The sequence below is a fragment of the Cupressus sempervirens genome, chromosome 6 (assembly GCF_028749045.1).
Source record: "Cupressus sempervirens isolate cs-2001-9-10 chromosome 6, ASM2874904v1, whole genome shotgun sequence".
Lineage (NCBI taxonomy): Eukaryota > Viridiplantae > Streptophyta > Pinopsida > Cupressales > Cupressaceae > Cupressus > Cupressus sempervirens.
The window spans coordinates 675,549,370-675,574,096 of NC_143123.1; the positions used below are offsets into that span (position 1 = coordinate 675,549,370).

A 24,727-nucleotide genomic window follows, 5' to 3' on the forward strand; every position below is an offset into this window, starting at 1 on the left:
AGTAGCAGGGAGCACAGTTTGTCCCAAGAGGCTTCCAAGATACCCTTCCGACAAGGTAGGTTTGATGGAATTGGCTAGGCAACTTGAGCATTATGATAGAATAATGAAAAATGAAGGTAAAGCAGGGATTACCTTCTCAATCGGAATTGGCAATGATAATTGCCCCAATTGGGCCGCCTTTGCAACTGCGGAGAAAGAATTGGAGTGGTATCATCTAGGGTGGTATAGAGCAAGGCAAGGATTTGATCCTAATGGTCTTATCAAGGTATCTCATGGAAATGCATATAAGCATGTTCCCACTATAGAGGACTTTTGGGCCAATGCCAAAGATGACTTTCATGTGAGAAAGCTTGCTTTCTCAAGATTGACGGTGAACATGATGAGGGATATCAAATGGAGAGGCCTTGATATTCTCGATCAACTGGAAGATGATGAAAATGTGTTGAGAGAAGATTATGATATGGTAGAAGGAATAGAATTGAATTCAGTGGATTGGGATGACCATTAGGATCCTTCCTTGGAGGTAGTCACAAGGGCAGTAGATTTGCATATCAAGTCATGGTATAATGAAAGATCAAGGAAGCTACAAAGACAAAGGATTCCCCTTACCTATGAGAAGATGAAGCCAAAAGGAGGTCCAATAGAATCAATCGGACACAAGGGTGAAAAAAGTAGCCGGCAACAGGAAACAGCTAGAGACAAGAAGAGAGCCTTGGAGGTAGAGAAGGGCAAAGAACATCCGAAACCTCGGGCCAAGAGACAACATACAGTTCCATCAAGGGAAAGCATAGTAGAGGCTAGAAGCCAAGAGGTCAATTCAAGCAATAAAGGGGCCGCGGTGGAAGTAAGCTCTGATTCAGAATCAAGTGGTTACAGTGAGAGCACCGAGTATTCCCCTCTCTTAGAAAACCAACAAGGAGATGATATGGCAGTAACTAGTGGAGAAGAAGATGGGCCGATTGACATCGTGGCAATAAGTCAGGCACCTGAGGCCATTGGTGATGCTTTGTTAGTCGAACCAAATCCAGATTTGGGGAGATGCACTGTACCACTATGGTTATAGCAAATGCTTATGCCAAGAGGCGAGGTAGTAACTGCCCAAACGGTGGAAGACATCTGAGGATTAATAGAAAGGGGTGATAGCGAGAACCATAAACAAATGGAAAAGACAGTGGAAAAGGTAATCAGGAGTGACAATGATGGTCACCAAAAGGTTCAGATTGCTATACCAATAGTCAATAAGGCAGTGGATGAGATTGCGGCCCAAGAATATGAGATAGTGGAACACAACTTGGGAAGAAACACGGATGATATGGAATGTGAAGAGATTCAGGAGGGTATAGCTTCAATCAGAGAAAGTTTGAGGAAGGCAAATGAAAGGATCGTAAAGTTGGAGGTCGAAAACAAATATTAGAGAGATTGCCAACCCATCCAACAGTTGCACCAGGCAACCCTTCCTCAAGATGGCGGGAGCAACCTCGAAGAGATATCAACTCAGCTACATGAAGTTAGGGATTGGATCCATGATACAATCCAAGATGGGTGAAATTTCTTGCCTTTCTTCATCTCGACATTCCGGTCATTGTTGACTGTTAGAAACAAGTTCAAATTATTTGAAGAAGAGTGGAAGGATTTCCTTCCCATTAAAGATTTAGCTATTCCCAGGGTATAGGCGTTCATTGGGCTACCAGAGGCATATTTGTAGAGGGCAAAGTTGGTTGATGAGAGAGGATTGGGTATGGTCAAATCTTGGTTTGTCACCTTGACTACCAGATTGAGAATACTCGAAGAGATATAGAAGGCAGTTGCACAACATAGCTCGAGCATCGACACTTCCATTTCAACCGTGATGAGCGACATCGGAATGGCGCTTGATTTTGAAGACATCAGAGAAGAAGATATCAATGAGACAAGACTCGGATCGAGATTGGATGAGTTAGGAAGGGTTGCCATCAAGAAGAAACATTTGAACACCCTTCCCTCCCTAAACGCTTTCATTGGATTCGCAAAGGAGTATGAGAAAGATCATGAGAAGACACTTCAAGCAGCAAACATCGTGATGAAATCGGTGGAGCTCAAGATAAAGCACACACCTTGTCCTCCTATAGAGGAAGTCAACGAAAGGCTAGCTAGGTTCATTGCCTTAGCTAAAAGAACGAAAGAAAAGGGGAGAGTCATATTAGAAGATCATTTAATGTAAGCCCAAATGGCAATTTCTCTTTCTTCTAGAATAGGACAAGTGTCCATTTCTGATTGGCCGCCATTTTGGTGCCTTCTCATTAGTTGCCACTTTTCCACTTTTTTCATTGGTCCATTGACGAGGTAGCACCTTCTCATTGGCCGATGGGGTGGCAACTCTAATTAGGGTTTCTAGAATTCAATCTGGATCATCGGTTTTGCCTTTGATCTCTACCGTCGGTTGTAATTTTGGCTTCTATAAAAGGCCATTTGCCCTCATTTGTAACGGTCGAAGAAAATTGTTGCATAAGATAATACCAAAATTCGCTATTTCTTTCTCATTGTTGTGACTTGCATGGTGATTAAGGGCCTTTGGTATTATTGCATGGTTTCTACTTCCAAAAAGTTGATTTCTTTTCAAGTTCTTGAAACAAATTTCATTTCAAGTTGCTAAGTAAGGGTAAAGTAGATGGATAGTTGTATGGTAGCATTAGTAGATGTTTGATAGGGATCAATACTAGACCACTAGCATCCTAGCGGCTTGTTGGGAAGTCTTGTGTGGCAAACTAGTTTACTTTTCCTTCGAATCATTGCACCTATGGAAGTGAGGCCACTGGTTAATTTTCATTACGTTCGATCCCAGTCCATTTGCTAGTCTTCCATCCATAGGAGTAGGAGTAGGATAACAAGTAATTTAGGACTTAGAATTTAGGAGAAGAGAGTCAGAAAACACCAATCGTAAAAACCTTTCACCCTCCACCACTATCACCTTTCCCATCAACACCATCTAGTATCCACATCTAACCACCATCTCCATCATCCCACCAAAGTCCAAGTCATCTTCAACAATTTGCATAAGGCTGTCTATGTGATCACCAACAAATCAGATCGATAAAGCTGAGTGAGTATCCACAAGTGTAAGGAACATTGGAGTTATTCTCATACCCCATGAGCAATAACTTTTCAAGAGAGGAATTGTATGTTTGATACTTTGTATCGGATATTCAATTAACTAATATGTTATGTAAGTGATACAAAACTTGCATCAACAGACTGGTTTGTAAAGGATATTCACAACAAGAAGGAATTGATTGAGGAAATTTTTGTACCAATTGCTAGATTAGAGACAATGAGACTTTTTTTGGCATATGCAACTAACAAGAAATTTAAAGTTTATCAAATGGATGTTAAGTCATCTTTTTTGAATGAAGAACTTGAAGAGGACATATATATTGAATAACCTGATGGCTTTCCTTTGACTAATGAAAAGGATATGGTTTGCAGATTGATTAAGGCATTGTATGGACTGAAACAAGCACCTAGAGTTTGGTATGCAAGATTGGATAAACATTTGACAAATTTGGGATTTGTAAAAGGTAATGTAGAGAGCAATTTGTACTTAAGATGGTTTATTGATCGTTGTAGTATTTGTGGATGAAATTATTTTTGGAGGTAGTGATGAAGCTAGCAAGACATTTTTAAAAGAAATGAAGAAAAAATTTGAGATGAATATGATTGGAGAGATGGAGTATTTCTTGGAATTGTATATTCTGCTGAAAAAAGATGACATTTTCATATCACAAGCTAAGTATCTTAAAGATTTGTTGAAGAGATTTGGATTGGAAAATTGTAAACCTATTGGAAAGCCTATGGTAATTGGATGTAAGTTATCTAGCAAAGATGAGTCCCCTAGTGCAGAACAAACAAAGTACATATCTATGATTGGTGAATTGACACGCTAGACTTGATATAGCTGATGTAGTTGGAATTGTGATGAGATTTCAAGTAGATCCTAAAGAGATACACCTTGCAGTAGTAATAAAGATTTTCAGATATTTAAAAGGAACTCCTAATTATGGTTTATGGTATGACAGATCACATGATCTCACTTTGTGTGCGTACACTAATGTCAATTGGGCAAGAAGTGTAGATGATAGAAATAACACTAGTGGTGGAGCATTTTTCTTGGGAGGAAGATTTGTTTCTTGGCTGAGCAAGAAACATGACTGTATTTCACAGAGCACAGCAGAAGCATAATATATAGCACCAACAAATAATTGTAATCAAATTATTTGGATAGCAAATTCTAAAGGTCATTGGAATTGAGTTTATTGAGCCTATTATCACACACTGTGATAACATAAGTACAATATGTATGTCAAAGAATCTAGTTTTACATTCAAAGACAAAGCACATTTCAATTATCACTTTTTGAGAGAGAAGGTAGCAGAAACAAAGATCAGATTGGAATATGTTAGCACCAAGGAGCAGATAGCAGATATATTTACAAAACCCTTGGCTACAGATACATTTGAGTATTTAAGAGGTATGCTCGGGCTCATCTGTACTTGAGCTAAGTCATTAAAGACTCTTGGTATTGGTATTTAAGAGTTTCTTTGGACACTTGAACAGATTGTTTTGGAAATAATTGAATTGACATAATTACGCCCAAGGGGTCCCTTTACTGAAGTTGCAAAACTTCAATTAAAAATCAATGGTCCATGTTTATAGATAGACGTGCAAGACGATTGCAGCGTCTTTAACTGTTTGATGGTCCTTAATCTGACAGTGAGAATTGATAAATTTGTCATCACGAATGATCATCGTTCACGGTCATTCATGTCAGATGGTATTTGGAATCTACATGCCATTGAAAAAGAACAAAACAAATCTTACCGTCGCCTGATGGCATCTTTTTTTGATGGTGTCCTATCTGGACCGTCGATTTTTCTGAAATATTCTTTGAATACTAGGGTTAGGGCACAATCTTTGCACATTGCTTCGCTTCAACACTTGTGTTTTTGGTTTGGATTATTTTCTGTGTTCTGAAGTATTTTTACTTTTGTAGGTAACCTCGTTAAGATGTTTTTTTTGCAGCTGATGATCTGTGACACAGTGACGAACAATGTTTCTGTCTAGCCTGATGGATCACTATGTGCCACTGGCGGTAAGGATGGGGTTACTATGCTCTGGGATCTTGTCAAGTGCAAGAGGCTCTATTCGCTTCTTGGTTTTGTACAGGTGTTTACTGGCTGTGATGTGGGGTGATAGATCTCAGACACCCAAAAGCTAGTAGTGGTAGCTGTGGTTTGACTGTGAGGGGCTTTAGCCACACCAACAATGGAGGCCAATGCTGGCATGGTCACAGGATCTCATAACAGGAGCAAGCTTTTTCTGATTCGCCATGAAGGAGAAGTTGGTGTAAACGTTTTGTTCTTGGATTGCATTACCCTAATTTCCCTTTTCCTTTTATTTACTCTTGTTATCAGCAAGCCATTTGCTCAATGAATGTGGCCTAGACTGGCATTACTAACGTTCACTTAACAGATCAAGATCTAATTTGAAAAACTTTAAATTTCTTTTGCTGAAATTATTTAGACAGGTTGAGCCTGTCTTCCTAGCTTTGTGATCTGGGTTTTTGTACTGCGGCTTATTGATCTTTTGGTAGCTGGATCTGCTATGGTATTTTGTATACCAGTGTATTTGAGAAATCAAAGACTGTATTCTTGTTGCTCAAGAAACCATGTAACAGCTTCCTTTAAACTTTCTCTAGATACCATGACTGGAGGGTAAGATTAGTTGGGGGAGAAGAGAGGGAAGGACATCAAATTTGCCTACTAACAAGGAGAAGTTGTAGAAAATCTCTATTATATACTGTCTTTTGTCATTGCTTAGTGTTCGTAAAAAAAAGTGTTTTCTGGGGACCATCCTCCACTAGGATTGCTAGATGTTTCTCTTGATAGGTGGATCTACAAAGCTATAGACTTGAGGTTTTGTATTTGAGAATCAACCATGTAAGAGATGATATCGATATACATAATTAACAGTATACAGATAAAATCTCTACAGCAGTCACTGTCTACTGTCTAGCAAGCCCTTAGGTTCTATAATAGATATTCTTGATATGGCATTAAAGTAGAACACTCCTAATATTTTAGGAGTAACAGTTCACAAAATATCCCAACGATAGACATGCCCTAGAAGCTCCTAACATCAAATTACTCATTTTAATGTAGTGGTCAAGAGGACCATTATAAGTATGTCGTTTAATATTTTTTCTTGTTGGTAAAGTTTACTTAGTAATAATGGTATATGCCCTTGGCTGGTGAATCTGTTAAGTTGTGAATTTGTGGCATTGTACTTGACAATATACTTAAAATTAGAGGACTAACATGGAAGATCATCATTTTGTTGAAGTCACTAATTGGTGTTTTTGCCAGAAAAACATCTAGATTAGCCCAACAAGCACCTTGGTACCAATGTTGCTGCTTTAGAATGTTGGGCTAGGTAAGATCAGCTTATGATTTTTATGTTTTTCTTTGTTGGGTTTCCTTGCCTGTAGAGGACACCCTTAGAAGATGCATCGTTAAGAAACAGACAGATTATTATGCATTTGAGAATGTTTATGGAATGGCGTAAAACTGTGATTATTTTGCCAATGTACCCAGTTGAAGGCTTTCCATAATCTCTCTCGTGTGTATGTGCTTTGTAGGCCTAAAAATCTCAACAGTAGATGGCTTTAGACTCTGAAAGGTTGCTAGATCAAGATCAGCATAATAGTTTTTTTTTCCTCATTCCTTGCTTAGTATCTTTACTAGCAATATCAAAGGAAACCCTTGGTACATGGATTCACCAAGTTGCAAACTTATGACACTTTACAACATACAAAAGAATTACAAGATTATTAGCTTTTGGATGTAGCACTCAATTAGTAATACTGGATGGTCTTGCCAGGTGGATTTGTCAGATTGGACTTATGGCATTACAATGAGAGCAAATCAAAGTGATATTTTTTTCTTTGGCATCTAATTAGCTTTTGAACTATTAGTACATTTTGATGATAGAGGTCCCCTTGAACCCCTTTGGTGTACGCTGTCAGTCTTCTTTTCTATAATGGGTTAAGTCAGACTGCTACACTAATTTAATTAGCTTTCTTGTTTCGTTATCCTTCACTAGTTATATGGGAGAACACCTTTGGCAAGTGGACCTGCCAAGTTGTTTACTTGTGAAATCTATTTTTCTTTCTTGCCCCTTTGTGAAATCCATGTTTCTTCCTTCAAGTTTAAGAAGTAAGACAAATCTATGCAGACTTTAGAATGAAACTTTGCGTTGGTTCCCTTATAGCTTATGTACATTGAATTATACAGATTAGAATAAAACTTTCTTTTCCAACAGATTTGAAATTTTCAGTTTCAGTTATTTCTTTCTATCTTCTCTTTTATGGAAACAAGTCCTTTGATATTTTTCTTTACTTTATCTCCCCAGTTTTATGCCCCGTTTCATCATGGATGCAATGTTCACATACTGAACTTGTTATTTCCGTTCTGTTTTAAGTCCAATGTTTTCTGGTTATTGTCATTATCATTTCTTGATTGTAGTCAATGACTCATTTTTGAGAGTTCAGAATGATAGGTGTCAAATTCTTAGCCCTAGCTATTTTTCCTTCAAAATCAGGTTTTTTGCTCTTTCTGAGTTGTCGATTGACTCAAATAAATAAAAGGCACTTTTCATTATGACATGCAGTTTCCTCTATTCCATCTTATAGTTGTAAACATGGCCTAAAAAAATAATACTAAAAAGGCCCAATAAAAACACAAACACTAAACCCTATTTGTGATTACAAATGAATATTGATGAACACTTTTGTCTCAACTATCCTAGTGGTAGTGGGCAACTGATCTAATCATATTAGGCAACTATGATATTTTGTATTTTAATAATTAATAACATTTTTTTAAATTATTGTTCTATACAATTATAGTTTCAAAATAATATCAATCATTTTTTATTAGTTGCTAATGTCATGTTTAGAGTTTGGATTATGATCTTAGCAGGCTTAGAACTAGGGTTGGGGCTAGGGTTGTCAATAATGTTTAAGATTTACAATTAAGTGGTTAATCATATTTAGTATTATGATTAGGGTTACAGTTTTGATTAGGGTTAGTTTTAAGGTAAGGATTGAGGTTACATTTAGGAATAGGGTTAGTTTTATGGTTAAAGTTAGGTTTTTTTATTATGGTTAAGATTAGGATAATGGGTTAGGGTTACGATTGTGTTTATGATTTGGATAATGATATTTTATTAAAAAATACAACTATCTTATTATGCTTAATATCTCTTTGGCATACCTATTGCACCTTAGTAAGGTGCAACTGCTAGTGATACCTTTGTCATTGATGATTGATGTCAATGGGGGAGAGTAATACATGAAAACATATTCTTTTGGAACAATCTTTTGGGGAGAGTTGAGTACATGAAAAACATTATCTTGATACATTCCTTATGGGGGAGAGATGTGAGTAATATAGGAGGAAAGAGCATTATGTTATTAATTATTTGATGTATTGAATGGTTGTGATTTGAACATGAAAAACTCTTTACAACCCGTCTGAGATTGAGATGTATGTTTACATTCATTGGCAGTATGAATGGGGGAGTAAAGGCAGATGAGGAAGGTCTATATATTTGGTATTCATGGTACTTATATGTTTTTCATCTATGTTACCATCAATGCCAAAGGGGCAGATTGTTAGCATGAATGCTGATGGTATTCTTGTCGGGGAGTATGTTAGCATTGTTGGAGCCAGATTGAGTGCTTATGTGTTGCATTCATGACAGAGTTTGTCATTGATGTCAACATGTACTTTTTTTTGTGAAGATTATCACAGTTGTAGAGGGAGATGTGTTCAATGCAGTCAGAGGATTATGAGTTGGGTTCCACGCACTTAAGGAGATATTCAGATATGTCTATAGATGCTACAATTAATTGCGCAAAAAGATATGTGAAGATATAATAGAGTTATGCGACATTTTCTGAAGGTACCTTTTAGAGAAAATCTCTGGAAAGAGGGTACTGGTAAATCAGTTGTATGTTTTAGCAGAGATGGAATTTGGTTAAGCGAGCTTAGAGGATGGTCAGAGACATGTTCAAGATACTATGTTCCAGATTGCAAAATTAGATATGCAGTTTGAGCTGACTTATGAAGTCTATTCAGCGTGTTGTTTCCTATGAGCCGATTATTGATAGAATCATTATGAAAAGTGTCAATTGTAATGTAATGTGTAATCGAATATTTTAATGATGTCCTATATTATTCATTGTAAAATGAGAAAGGCCCAAGGCCAACTCAATACTTGTTTTAGGACTTAGTATAAAGGAAAGGTCATTTCCTTGTGGTAAAGTGTCACATTGGATCAGTAAGATTGGTGTGTTGTTTATGCGAACTTGAATGCAAATTTGGCTAAAGTCAGAGCAAAGATTGATGTTGAGGATGTACTCTGAGCTTCAAAGGAATTGTATTGGCAAAGAAGTTGTTTAGTCAGTTCAGAACTTGAATAGATTATCTTGAAGATTGTTTGGTCAAGACAGTCTGAGGCTATTTGAACAGTGGGTTCAATTGTCTTCGTTTCAACTCCTAACAGGGTTGGAATCTTCTAACAAGAATTTAAAGCCTCCTAACAAGGACTCATATGTAGTGATTGTATTTCATTGGCTCCTAACAGAGTCCATCCTTTCACAAGTAACTTTTATATTAGTACATCATCTTGTTGGCATCATTTCCACTAGGGTTTTCCCTCTGATCAAGGGTTTCCATAGTTAACATATTTGGTGTTATTGTGCACGGTTATCTTTTTATGGTTGTTTCATCTATTGTTTACATGTTTTAGAATTAATAAAGATATTGCGAGTTGTTATAAATGCATAATTGATTCACCCCCCCTCAGTTATCTTGGACTTTACTTTCTAACACATGCTGGGCTGCGATCATAATTGATAGTGGTGTCTGGCATTGTGGAAGGCAGTGTTTGGCTTGGAGACAAGTAGCAAAGTTGTTCATATATCTAGGTGAAATTATTTAATTTCCATCTGTCAGAATCTCCAGCGTTAAGAAACATTATTGCCAGGTTCTTTAATTACAATACACCTATGCACTTAGTTGAATTGTAATTACTTGCTCAATAAATGATAGCAAAAAAAGTTGGTATATGAATTTGGATACTACTTTACATTCCAAGTTTGTCTTATTTCTTTATATTTGATTGTTTGCAAAAGTCATCTCAAAACACAAGAAAATATATAACTTACAAAGAAAAAGAATTATTCTTCAGCATAGTCAAGAGTGAGCCAGCAGGGCTTATTACAATAGCAGTGGCTATCCAGCCACAAAATTTATCGTGGTTGGATGCCCCATGCCTCGTACCTTCCATGCATGGCATATTTATATTTGTGACAACAAGTCACTGTCTGTTGGTGTACATGAAAACAACTCCCATTCTTAATTAATAAAACAATACTTGTTTTCCTTGTACTTAGTTTTTTAGACTTCCTCTTTTCATTTGTTCGCTAGTTTGAATAATATTTGATTTAGGTAATATGTTTAATAATTTTCTTGTTAAAATATATTTTGTTTTTTTAGATCGATAAGAGGCCAAAGCCAAGATTCATTATTATGTGATGTGATTAATTATTATTATTATTAATTAAGCTTGTGTAGAGTCGAACCCAAGACCTCTCGGATAAGAGGCTCACAATTTACCGTTGTGTTGTAGCTTCTTGCCTTATGTTAAAATATTATTATTAGAATGATGTTATTTTTTATTTATTTCGAAAATAAAAAGTTAATAAATTCTAATGATTTATGTAATGATTAATAATTTACATGTTAAAAAGTTATTATTAAAATTATTATTTATTCTTAATATTATAATGATGAAAATTGTTATTTCGAAATCAGTATATTATAAAATTAATTATTTGATTTAAGAAAAAATAATTTATTTAGTTAGCAATAAAAGTCAATTATTTAATTAGTGAATGTAAAGTGAACATGAAAAAACAAATTGTAGTCTAATGCATTAAATTTCAATAAAAAATATAGATTCTTATATTTATCTTTTATCAAAATTTGATAAAATTTTTTGGACAACTTTTTTATTTATTTTATAAAAATTTGATTAAAATTATTTCGCTAAACTTTTTACTTGTCTATTCAACCTACTTTTTACTTATCTAATATTCCTATCATCTACCTATAAAAAAATTACTATCATCTACTATTTTAGGTTAGAGCCATTTAGTATTATAGGTTTTTATTTAGATTTTATTTGTTGATTAAATTTATAATAATAGTTATGTATTTATATGAATTTTATCTCTTGATTAAATTATTGATAATAGTTATGTATTTATATTTGTTAAGATTTTTAATTTAAAGTTAAAGGTTAATTTTTGTTTATTAAATAAATTTTGGTGATATTTATTTATTTAATTTTTTAATTTTAAAATATTATATAAAAATTGAGATTATATGTTATAAGTTTTTTTTTTTTTTTTTTTGATGTTAGAGGACTTGAGTTTGAGTATAATGGACTTTAACATATAAAAATATGAGGGCCCTCTTAGAATAGTAGGGGCCAACCCAACGATATCTTCCGGCCCTCCGCCAATTCTAGTTGGTGGGGGCCAAAGTCTTCCTATTCATCCCTCTGTTTATAATTTGTTGATAAATTTTCTAATAATGGTTATGTATTTATATTTGTTTATGTTTTTAATTTAAAGTTAAAAGTTAATTTTTGTTTATTAAATAAATTCTTTTTTTTTGATCGGTAATAGGTATGGATAAATTAATCTAATCGAGTTAAAACCTGGCCTGAACCAGGGATGACTACTTAAGGAAAGCCATCTTCCAAATAAAGCAAAAGCATAAAAAAATCAAACAACATGTAAATATCAGGAACTTCAAAACCAAATGCAGCCATTACAAATTACCCTAAACTCCTCCCTTCTTCTGAGAGCGGAGGACCATATCAAATGATTTGTTGTGACATTTCCCTTTTCTCCCTCTCACAATCTCCCAACCATCTTCCAACCTAGTTGCCTCCTCATGCCATGACATTTGATTTTTGTCAGGGTAACAATCATCATCCAAATGACCCTCGTCATGCTTCTGCAGATTATTTTCAGGGCAGCATTCATCCAAATGACCCCCGTCTTGCTGCTGCAGATTTTTGTCTGGTTTCTCATGCACCTTTACATGAGATCCTACTGGTCTTTTCTTTTCCTTAGCTTCTGGTGTAGCAGAAGCCTTAGTCACATTCTCCTCCATAGAAGTGGTGGCTTTCTTCATAACCAAATGACCATCTTGATGTCGAGTTTCAGATTTCTGTTGTGAAGCTGCATCCGACACAACTTGAGAAAAACTCTTATGTTGCTGCCCTTTCTTCTCCACTGTATAGCGATGGTGTGCTGCATCTTTCCACCACAAGGCTGACTTAGTCAATCTCTTCCGAGAGCAATGATCAGCTCTATGCCTTGTTTGAAAGCACGGCCTACAATGAAAAGGCACCCCTTCATAATCTACAGGTTGTGTCCAACACCCTTTTGCCGTTTTAAGAAAAGTCTTCTGGAAGACCATCAGAAATATCCATCTCCACTAAAATGTGTGCATAAGTAGAATGGAGAAGATTGGAAGACCCTTCATCAATCATTAAACAGCTTCCCAGAGAATTGCCAATAGCTTCAGGACAAGAATCAAACTAGTAATGTAGAGGAAGATTAGGAAGCCGCACTCATAGAGGAATCAAGTCAAAAGTTTCTGTAGTAGGACAAAAAGCAGGGTGCCATGGTTTCAGCATTAAGGGGTACATTTGCTCCCAACTCCAAATGCTGTCATAAAGATCTTTGGTTCTATCATGTGCATGTTCAAAAACTACAATAAAGAACCCTCTTGCACATGGGTAAATCTGGATATAGCCTTCCAAAAGAGGTTCCCAGTTTTCTGATATCCATTTGTGGAGCTTGCTAAGACTTGGCCAAAGGCCTCTAAAGCACCCTATCAGACCTAAACCAGAAAAAACTTCGACATTGTAATTTACCTCCTCTTCCATTTCATCTACTATCTCCATTGTTATAGACCTTGTCTATCGAGATCTCATCGAATCTTCCACACCCCATCCAATCGTGCATTCCATCTTTGATACCCTAGTCTTTTGGTGAACATTTACCTCACCATCCAGCTCTGGCAGGGTAACCCCCACTGGGCCTTTACTTCTGCATATTTGCAGTTGAGACCCTACAATACTCCACACTTTCTCCATGCGTGGATCTCTGATAGGGGCATCCATGGCTGTCTTTCTCTCATCAAAAAGTGGCAACGCGTGATTTGCTTTATCGCCTGCAGCCCCATTTCGTTGGCTACACTCACCCACAAAGTGCTGGGAGAGGGGCATGAGCTATGCAGACTCATTACCGGATCATAGGTGGCTGCCATTACCTTTTGCATGCGAACCCCTGTTAGACACATTACCAAAAACTCTATTCACCTTTTGATGGTCATACTTCCCTCTGCATAGATCTTCAACACCCAATTGCTCATACTGGCCCACACCATTGGAGTGGCGAAAATTAGAAACCCTAGTTGCAGGCATAGAAGAAATGAGACGTTGCTCCATTGCGCAATACAAACTATGTATTTTATCAAGTTAATTTTGATGATATGTATTTATTAATCTTTTAATGTTAAAATATTATATGAAAAGTTAACTTATATATTATAAGATCTTATTTTGTTTGATGTTAGAGGACTTCTATTTGAGTATATAAAAATAATTAATAAGTGAATTGAACTACAATTTTTTCTTTTTCCCTTTATGAATGTATTTTCTTTATTTATTTTTCAATGTATATATTTTTTCAACATAGACTAATATCATTTATTAGTTTTTATTAATTTTTTTTCAACATAAATATAAATAAATGATATTAGTATTTTTTTAAATTAAAATTTGATGTAGTGGAGAAATATTATGTAAAAAATTTCATCTTCATTTTCCATTCGCTAATTAAATAGTTGACTTTTATTGCTAATTAAATAAATTATTTTTCCTTAAATCTTCATAATTAATTTAATAATGCACCGATTTAAAAATAACAAATTTCATCATTATATTTACATATATTTTTCAAAACAAATAAAGAATATAATAATTATAATTTATTAAATTATTAGTTTTAAAATAGATTAAAAATAATATGATTCTAATAATAATATTTTAACAAGAAATTTATTAAACATATTCTCTAAATCAAATATTATTCAAACTAGCGGATGAATGAAAAGAGGAAGTATAAGAATAACAAGTACTGTTCTATTAATTAAGAATGAGAGTTGTTTCCGTGCACACCAACAGATAGTGAGAGATACAAATATGCCATGCATGGATGGTATGAGGCATGGGGCATCCAGCCACAACAAATTTTGTGGCTGGATAGCCGCTGCCTTATTACAATAGAGGACAGGCTATTTCACCAAAAACGTCATTAACTGTTTAGAAAATAATGTACAAGGTCCAAGTGTCCAGAATGATGTGACAGGATGCAGCTTCAAAATTTTCCTTGCAAGAATTGTCAATATCCTCTTTTGTAGAAAACATGGGTCCTGAGTCAAGGACCCCAAGCTCCAACATGACAATAAAGCAAAGAGCGATAAAATGAAGAATTGAATTAGAAAATTCATTTTCATAACCCAAATGAGAATATCACCATCATGCAATGTCAAAATATGTATGATGTTTTCGTCATAAACGTATTGGACCTTGATAAGTAGGAGATAATTTCCACAGCAAGTCACCCCTGTGAGCATCACCTAGATCCAAGAGTGCTAAGTATTCCATTTATTCTCATGAGAGATGGATTCATGTTGAAACACTACTCATGAAACATGGGTCAATGAGTTTGACTAAAAAATCACACAGTTAAATCCTGATAACAATATCACAAATATTGGACCTTGTCAAGCAGGGTGATGTCGTTATTGCTTTTTTGGATCTGGGAAAGGTCAATCTATAAGCCTCTGTTTGCTCTTTTTGATTCCAGAGAATTGTCTTCTGATCTTGCCACCCGCACATGCAGAAGAGGGAAATTGTTGGGTTGATAGGGGTTAGCCTAGGTCGAACCCTGGTTTTTGAGTTAACCATGAAATTGAGATGTAATTGAATTGAAATAGAAGCTCTGAGTAGAATGTTGAATCTTATACCTCAAGCTTGTTGATTCAGTGCTCCTTGAATGTGATCACAAGTATTGATGCAATGACATTACATGACAAGACATAAAGGAGTTCAATCATGAAATTGTGCTTGTATGTAGATTGTTGTAACTTGCTACTCCAGAATGCTTAGATCTGAAGAATGCTTGAAGGATATAATGGGAGGAACTGTGGCCTTAAATGCTTGAACTTGGTTGGTTATGCTTGATGTTTTTAGGATGTGCATGGTGTGATGAGATATGAAAATGAATTGAAAGAATGCTCTTATATAGGGTTCTCAAGGTATTTACAAATTAATTTGACCTCCAACGGTCATATTTAGACACTAGGACAAGGAACAAGTGGTGGGAACTTGACACCGACACATTGATATTGGGCCCTAGTTGGTGTTTCAATGGCACCTTGGCATCATCGAACTGCCAAAACAAGGCAAACAAGTGGGAAATCAGACGTGCTTAGCTTGGGGTGCCTGCTAATATAACCATGTGAGCATTTGACATCGTTATATCGGTGCTACCTTGTTTTTGTGATCACAATTCTTTATGCCATTGGCAAAAATAATGTTTTAAAGCATTTTAATGTCCTAACAAGGTTTGTTAAGTTTTTGGTTTTCTAAAAAAGCCTCCATACTCTGCCATTTTCACCATGCCAGCACTTTTTCAAGTTTCAGAAACCACGTCATTAACCAACAAGGTTTTGCTAACCAATGGCTTTACCAAAGTCTTTGTATTTTCACTGTCTCTCTCTTCGTCGGCATTTTGAGTTGAAGTATTAACTTGTAAATTTTCTCTAAGTTTGAAAGTTGAGTCTTGTTGAACCTAGCTTTGGTTTGTCAGCATTTCTTTGAATATTTGGAGGTTTCAGAAACTCTCTCAAACCTCTGACATCTTCCTTGTGAAATATTTTCCAGAGAATGTTGGTAAGAAACAAGGTCCTATGAACCATTGAAATCGCTGACAACAGTCATCATTGAAGCAAAATCTAAAGGAGAATGAACGATGTTCACAGCTACAGTTCTCAAAACCAATGAAGTACTGATAAAGTTCTTGTAAAGATTGAAAGTGCCGATAAAAGAGAGGAAGATTGAAATCGTCAAAGTAAAATGGGTTTTATTGGAAAGTCGAAGGATTGTAAGCTCCAATGAGGTTAGTAAAGGAGACAGATTTTCTGATGAGTTGACGTTCAAGGTGCAAAGGTGTCTGTAGGTTCTTGAAACTAGTAATTCTTTTGACAAAGTTTGAGAAGCCCAATTCCCAACAATAAAGCGTTTAAAGGACAGAATACATCATGTCAATGAATCATGGAGTTTGCAAAACCATTGAAATTACTGACAAAGTTTGAAAGGGAGGTTAAATTGCTGATAAAGAAGAAAAAAGGTAAAAAATTGAAGGAGAAATGATGTCGGTAACAAAGAGAGTTCTCAAACTCATGAAAACCTTGGAAAAGGAGAGAGTACCGATAAAGAAGAAAGAGCTCAAAGAAAAGAAAGTGGTGAGTAACTGAGTAATGAGAACCTACAAGACTGCCAAAAAATTCACAAGAAAGAAGAAAGTGCCAACAAATGAAGATAAGAAAAGAAACGTGAAATGGAAGAGAAGGAAAGCTTGGGCAAAAGAAAAGTTACAAGTGGCTGAACTACAGAATGGGGACTGCAACTCAGTGAGTTACATTAACAATTGCCAGAATGTCTTGATGACATTTCACATGTCAATTTCAAGTTGGAGCTTAGTATTTTTCTTTTGAGGATGAAAAGTCTTTGATTTTATTATTGTAACTTTTTCTTTAAAAAAGTATTTACTGGAACTTAAGTCTCATTGGTGACAATCTTTAAATATGTATTCAATGGACATTATAGGGCCCTGGACTTCTGATCTCCTCTTATGCCTTGACATGAGTAAGAATCAAAAGAAGGCTTTTTTTAAATTTCAGCTTTGTAAGAGGGAGAGTATGCTTTTTGGTTTGTGACATGATCATTGCACAGGGGCAGACTAGTCTTTAGGCTATTTTTTTTATCAAAGAAAAGGATGAAATACATATTAAATCTGTGTGTCTATGTATATTACCTTTGACTGCGGATTTGCTTTTGAATTTCTGGAGTTGTTCATTGGTGTTTTCCTGTCTTATTAGATTATGCATATATTTTTCTGTGGAGTCTTTGACTTCTGAGCTATTCATATTTTTGATATGGAATTATTGTATCTTTCTGTTGTTTATCACTCGTGGGTGGTTAGTGGATGATCCTTGTGTCATCTGTTTCCATTTCCCTTTATTTCTTAATTCATAATCACATTTGTGTTATGGCTATGTGCAGGTGTTAGTTTGTCTTTCGTGCTTTCTGGTTAAAAGCATACCCTCAAAAATTTGAATTACATCATATGAGGGTGCTGTACATCTAAAATAAAGAGGAAAATCAGTATCTCAATAGTGATTCCTCCAACTGTTTGTTGCTATTTGTCTTTATACCAGGGCTCAGGAGAGTGAATTAGTTGATTATTTGGTAAAGACAAATATGTTCACTAACAATTGACCAGAAATAGGCTTGGATAAGAGCCAGGATAAGTTGTCGGGTCCCCTTGCTTGAGGCTGGGTTTCGAGCCGTGTGGGGTGCTGGTCCTGGGGTAGGTCCTGTTTGCCTCCAAGTTTGGCCTGAGTGTTGCTCTCCTCATTCTTATCTAAATTTTGCCTCTTTTCCATTTATGCCACTGCCCTCGTCCAGTATTTGCTCAACGTCCATTTTTGATGGTGCTATCCCTGTCTTGATTCTCTCGGATGCTCTATAGATAGATTAAAAGAAATGGAATTTCAGGGTTTCAAAATGTCTTCTCTGCTGACAAGTCTTGTTGTGGCGAAATATATCTACAGGCTGCTGTGAAACTCAAGGTTTGTTAACTGTAGTTACGAATCTAAGTTTATGCTATTTTTAGCTTGTCATATTTTTAAGAATTACATGCATACTTAGTATGCTCTATTGTAACAAATAATCATTATAATTTTAAATAAATATATTTTAAATAGGTATCTATTGTTAAACAGTTAAACTGTATACATAAGATATAAATATATTATTGTTCTTAGATATATTTTTAATAAATTATTCTAAAAAATCTTTTAAGTAAATTAATGTAGATAAGCTCAATAATAAATTAATATTATAATTATAATGGAATATTAACTAATATAATAATAATAATATGTAACAAAAATATTACAATAGTATTAATATATACACGAATATTGTTATTTTTGCAAATTATAAATATGATAACTGAGGTAGTTTATTTATAATTTTAGTTGGCAATAATGGATTTATGAGTATCACGCTTCTAACTTTTTATTTTTATAACTTTTATGTTTGAACACACCCACACATTGTGTATGTGTGTGGGGAAGAACCCAAACCCCAAGGATTTTGTTTTGGCTAAACCTGTGTACCAGGAGCAGAATCGGCAACTTAGGAGCTAGGAAAACACACAGTAAGCCAAGGGCATAACATGTGGTGTAAATTGTACAATGTTAAATAGAACTGGTTGCCACTACTCATTGTTCACGGTCTTCAAGCAAGTCTTCCATCTTGAGTTTCCAAAGTTCAAAGTTTGTGTTGTTAAACTTCCCTATCTCCATTTTGTTACGGTTGGTTATTTCTATACCTGGGAAATAAAATCCCTTATGTAGAGCCTCCACTCACAAAAGGCTAATAACAAGATAAAATAAATTTTTATTGCACTGATCTAAACAAGCTAAATTAGCTTTGATACCAAAGGAAAGGAAACTGCACTAATACTATGGGAAACAATGCAAAAATGTCTAGATCTAGACACACTTTAGCAGCATGACATAGACAATACAGGATTAATCTTGAGAAAGCTGATATGGGAAAATTCCAATCAGAAGGGCATGCACACTCACATGTATGTATTAATCAAATAAATGATTATAGTACAAGAAGAGTCTTAGTGCTATCAATGGAAATGCTTAACTTTGTCTTTTGGAGTCAACCCAACAACATAGCTCTGCAATAAAATTCTCATACAATCTCCTTCCATACCTTATATTTATAAACCTGGGAAACATCAATGGATTTTCAAAACCACAAGCCTAGCCTTGGTCCAACTAGTTAAAGGTGGACCTATACACTCCTTTTTAAGAGTTACTCCTCTTGTAATATAACTTCCGATACTGACTGTTGACTTCTATGATTGAGGGGGCCAATGTAAAGTGCTGTACATAGCAGTACTAATTGCAGTTATCACCCTCTTACAGAACTATATTTTAATTTGTCAAATATACTCTTCCTAGTTCACCATGTAATCCTCATTTCAATGCTCTCACAGCTGTCATTATACACATACCAATTGGTGTAGTGTGTATGTGATGAATCTTGAGATCTATTCCTCTTTAATTATCTATATATGTTTGTTTATGTTTTGATTCTTTGAATTTAAATATACTTGATGATAAAAATAATATAAATCATTGTCAACAGGCACATAGTCAAGGGAACATAGATCTTGTTCTATGATGAGAGATTATTAGCACATTGAAGACCTTATCTGCACCGCTACTGTTCATTTGAGTAAACAAAAAATTATACTAAAGTAATTTAAAATTGTTAAAATGCGATATGCTATTTTTCAACATATTGAATAAGGGTGATAATTGGATAGGTTAACTATTAATTTAAGGATTTAGGATGGTACATGACAAAAATTATGCGATTGTTTGTCCCACTATGTTGATAGAAAAGGGGTACATTAAGTTTTACTTTTCCATTTAAATTGAACCCAAAAATCTTTTGCTGATACCAATTGCCACCGATTAGGGAAATGATTTGTTATGCATATAGTGAACCATTTTGTAGTTGATTTAGTCTTGTTATTGATTAATGTATTGATATGTTAGCTTAGGGAGTATATTTCACTTTGCAGTTACAAATGATTAGGATAATGGTTGTGCCTTAAGTCATTACCAATAACTGTTTTCACAAATTAGCAAGTCAAATGTTGGGTTAAGGGTGTTGATATGGCAGGTCGTCCCTGTACCAAGCTTACCTGAAGAGTAAAGCAGCTGTTTTCATATATTATTCTCGTGTTATGTTCATCATAACTGATTATATTTTTGTAAGAAGTGTTCTTTGATTGTGTAGCAATTTTGTAGTAAATATGCTACTCATTGAGGCAGATTGCCTAAGTTGCTTTCCTTTCAACTCTTCTTTTTGAGGCAGAAACTTATTTTCCGATCACGTGTTAGACCATTGAAACTTATCCTATACATAGCCATTTAGTGATGAGTAGAATGAGTACTCTAATTTGCCTATTTTTGCTGTTCATTTAGCCACAAGATAAGTGTACCATGCTTTTCTGTTCTGCAACTTTTTAATTTCTGATCTTGCTTGGACCCCAATAAGGTTTTGTTGGGGTGCTTCTGTTTGTTGAAATGTTTGAGCTACTTTTAAATAATAGGTCTTGGTATCATTGATGCAGAATGGCTTCTTGATTACCATGGGAAAAGACCAGGATTACATGTTTTGATGCAGGAAATTGATGAATTTATTATGGATCATGAAGCTAGAGTAGAGAAGGTATGTCAATTGAAAATCTCTGTTTGGTCTTTCATAGTATACACATGCTTTTTCAAGTATTGATCTTCAAGTTATTGCAGTCAAGTGCATTTCAAGTGTTACATACTCACAAATTAAACTGAACTTTCCCACAATCTTACCTGACAATTGCATTTTTCAGAAATTTGCCTGGTACTAATGGCCCATGCTTATGGTGTGCTTTTCATTAAACTGCCTTAAATCTTACAGGAAAGGAAAGAGAGAGAAGCAGCTGCTGCTGCAGAAGGATGGACGGTTGTTGTTCATCAAAAAGGAAGGAAGAAAACTGTAGATGCTGAGAGTGGAATAGCAGTAGGTTCTGTTGCAGAAGCAGCTGCAAAGGCAAAAAGTGCCAAAAAGAAGTCCAAGGAAACTGATGTGGCATTTTATCGATTCCAAATGCGAGAAGCTCGCAGAAATGGTATATTTTCTGTTCTGTGTGAATGGGTGTGATATAGAGATGATGGAATTTGAAGACAAGAAAATGCTCATGTGGTTCTTACTATATGTATTTTGTTTAAGGCATTCATTTAGCATAGAAGTTTTACTTGTTAGCATGAAATTTTTGCTTATGTTGCATTTTGTTGTTTTATTGCAAAGCATCTTTTCTCCTAGTTTCTGGGATGGTAGAATGCAAGGACATGGTACATGGTTTTGGGAATGAAAAGAATTGCCGAATTTTAGGGACGGGAGGGATGGTAGTAGGATGGATATTTAACTAACTAAAACAAACTAAAAGCGGCCAAAAGTTTTAAAAGTTAAAAGTGATTCTGAATTTGCGATGACAATCTTCCTTCTAACATTTTTTAGGGGGGGTTAGCCTTTTTTGGCTATCTTGAAAGTTGGTTTATTTTTATTCTTATGGACCAACTCTTAAATGAGGATGTCCTCTCAAACACAACAAGCACCTGAAATGTCTGTGATGCTACTTGGACCCTGGAGATGTATACTTGTCGAATACCGCTCCAAAGTTCTTGCAAGCAACTTTTATTCTGGTTGTCCAGCTCTTAAATGAGGATGTCCTCTCAAACACAACAAGCACCTGAAATGTCTGTGATGCTACTTGGACCCTGGAGATGTATACTTGTTGAATACCGCTCCAAAGTTCTTGCATCTCAAATTAGAAAGGGTTCTTTCTACCAGCTTTCCTTAATATTGTGCTGAAGAAGGCATATTTGCACTCAAAACAGCTACTGTAAGAATGAGGCAAAAATTAAAACAGAAGGTTTTAACAAGTTTTCCGTTTGATGTTCTTATTTTGCAGTAAATCATGACCATGCTTTCCCTTTTGGATACATGTTTCCTTTTGCTGCCTAGATTATACTCTCATGAGGCAAGAAAGCATTCATGGGAACTGTTGGGTAGAATTTTTTCTTCCAGTGTACCAGCACCTTCTAAAATATCAGTGACACATGGGGGGAATTATCTTTTATATATTTCAGGGCATTGTTAGTAATAGCTACCAATGAAAGTATTCTTTGCTTCTTATGTAAACTTGCAGTTTGTGTTTACTTCCTGAAATTCTGCAGTAAGACACTATTGCACTTGTAGTATCTCAAGCCTTTTGATTCTTGCATTGCTTAGTATCTTTCAGAATTTGGTACTTTTTGAGTAGGTTTCTTTGATATTGCTTCATCAACAATTGTAATGTAAGGTTGGCTAGCTCGCTGTGTTTTACCCCAACTTTCTGATGGTGGAAGGGAATCATCAATCATTTAGAGGAGTTAGCACGAGTCTGACAATTTTTTAAAGGTAGTCCTCAAGAACACTAGTATCTATGTATTTAATTGGTTACTGACATTATGCTGCGGCGCCAAAAAGGTAAGTGGAGTGTGACGAAGCTAAGGTCACAAAGGAAATGCAAAATAGAATTTTTGTTGGCATTACTTTGTCTGAATTATTGTCAAATTTCATTGTTACCTGTATGCAGCATTAACTGAATTACAGGTTCTTCTCAATATCCTTGTTCTTCCATCAAATTCAAAATTATTCGAACAGATAAAGTTCTGCTCTAGGGGCTTATAATTTTACTTGTATATCAAGTTCACATAAATAACATTGTTATTTATGATGTTTCAACTTATTGGATAATATTTAGCTATGCTATACTGCATATGGTGGTATCTTTCCATTTGTTGTACAGCTGAAGTAGGCTTCTCTTGCAGCTGTGTTTAAATACATCTTAACCAAGCCATATGAGATTATAGGTGGCTGTCCAATGCAAAACTACTAAGCTTTATATCACAAATTGAAAAGTGCTCATGTTTTTGCAGAAATTATGGATCTGCAAAAGAAATTTGACGAAGATAAGAAGCGAATAGTGCAGATGAGAGCGGCGAGGAAGTTTCGTCCTTATTAATAACAGTTGAAGATTTTACTCTGTATTCTGCATACTCCAGATGTCATAGTCTAAGCTGCCATGGAATGCACCCAATGAAGTATATATGTTAAGAAAAAAGGGGTATATGAATTCATAACAAGGTATGCTTAAGCATGTTCACGAGATCTTTAACAGTCTAGTTGAGCTGCACAGATAAATCTGTGCCATTCTTTCTTCCCTTGACAAGGATTGGTAGTGAGCTGTAATATTTATGTAATTTGAAAGTAATAGAACTGCAAAAATTATGAAATCATTATCCTTCTCCATGCATTCCCAACAAGAGACATCTGTTTATGTGATGTAATGTCAAACTTGGGATCTCAAGTAACCTATTATAATAGACTGTTTCTGATACTATTTAACGAGTTCATAACATGCTTTTTCTCTAAAGCCTAATGTTGAAACTTATATTTCATTTACATGTGGGCTCCGGCTAACATAGTTTTTGTTTAATATCAATGATTTGTTTTTGCCAGTTTGGTTTCAATCATGTAAATATGGTGATAATTTGTAAACTATTGGATTACAACTTATGAAATAGACTGACCATGTAACCTGCAGATATCATTTGTGAAGTCTACAATTTTGTATCGAATTACGTTGTCAATAAGTCTTAACCTTCTAAATTGTTACTAACAAGTAGACTGCAAACTTTAGATGGACTTCAAAACATTATAAATATTGAAGAGACAAGAAAACATGCGTTGAGGTGGGGGATATACTGAAAAGGTAAGCTATTTAAATCTTTTTTCAGGTTCTTACTTCATAACCACGAGCTTGATAACTTGGCTGTTAGAAAACTGACCAGTAATGAAGACATATCTAAGAACTATTTTAATGGTGATGCTGATAGTGATGTTATATGAGGACATTGTTTTGTATTATGGTAGCAAAAAAATATTCTTGGGGATAAATCTGTACCCAAAAGATATTAAAAAGTTGGAAACAAATGGATTTTTCAAAATTGTGGAAAACACAAAAAATGTTTTAAGTTACCTTTTCAAATGTGGGGTGGGTGCAGGTACACGAGTCTGGTATGTAGGAGCTAAATTTTCAGGGGTTTGGGTGCGTATGTGTATATACACTAATTTAAGAGAAATATACATAATTATAAAACTAAATCATTTCACAGTATGATAGCTGATCCTTGTTCAATGTCAACTGCCAATTGATAGTTGAAAAATATTCAAATAAATTATATCCATGATATCTTATATGCCTATGTTTACGATTCCAATGAAAATCATTAGAATTACTGAATTACAAAATGAATTTCATGAAATATGATTCAATGTTCATCAATCAAAACTCATCGTCTATTGAATTTTCAGCGGTTGCAAGTTTGAGATCATCATCATTTGAAATCTTAAGCAGTTCCACTTGCACTAGATTCACCATGTGGTGTGCTGCCGCCATCATCATCATCCAAATCAACCATAGTGGCTTTAGCAAGATCTTGAATGTTTGCTTCCCAAAGCTTTGTTGCCCCTTGTTTGTATTGGGGATCTTTACATGGTATAAGACACAAAT

At 35.1% G+C, this 24,727-nt stretch overlaps 1 protein-coding gene across 2 annotated transcripts in view; it reads left to right on the forward strand.

Annotated features, from left to right (window-relative positions):
* LOC149553993 (ribosomal RNA-processing 7 protein) overlaps positions 1 to 23,554 on the forward strand; it is a 76,842-nt gene extending 53,288 nt beyond the window's left edge. For both annotated transcript variants that reach the window (XM_089789323.1, XM_089789324.1), the window contains 3 exons: positions 20,702 to 20,799; positions 21,028 to 21,238; positions 23,091 to 23,554. In XM_089789323.1, the coding sequence (XP_089645449.1) occupies positions 20,702 to 20,799; positions 21,028 to 21,238; positions 23,091 to 23,176 (395 nt within the window). In that variant the 3' untranslated portion in view covers positions 23,177 to 23,554. The remainder of the gene's footprint in view (positions 1 to 20,701; positions 20,800 to 21,027; positions 21,239 to 23,090) is intronic.
* The last annotated feature ends 1,173 nt before the right edge of the window (positions 23,555 to 24,727 follow it).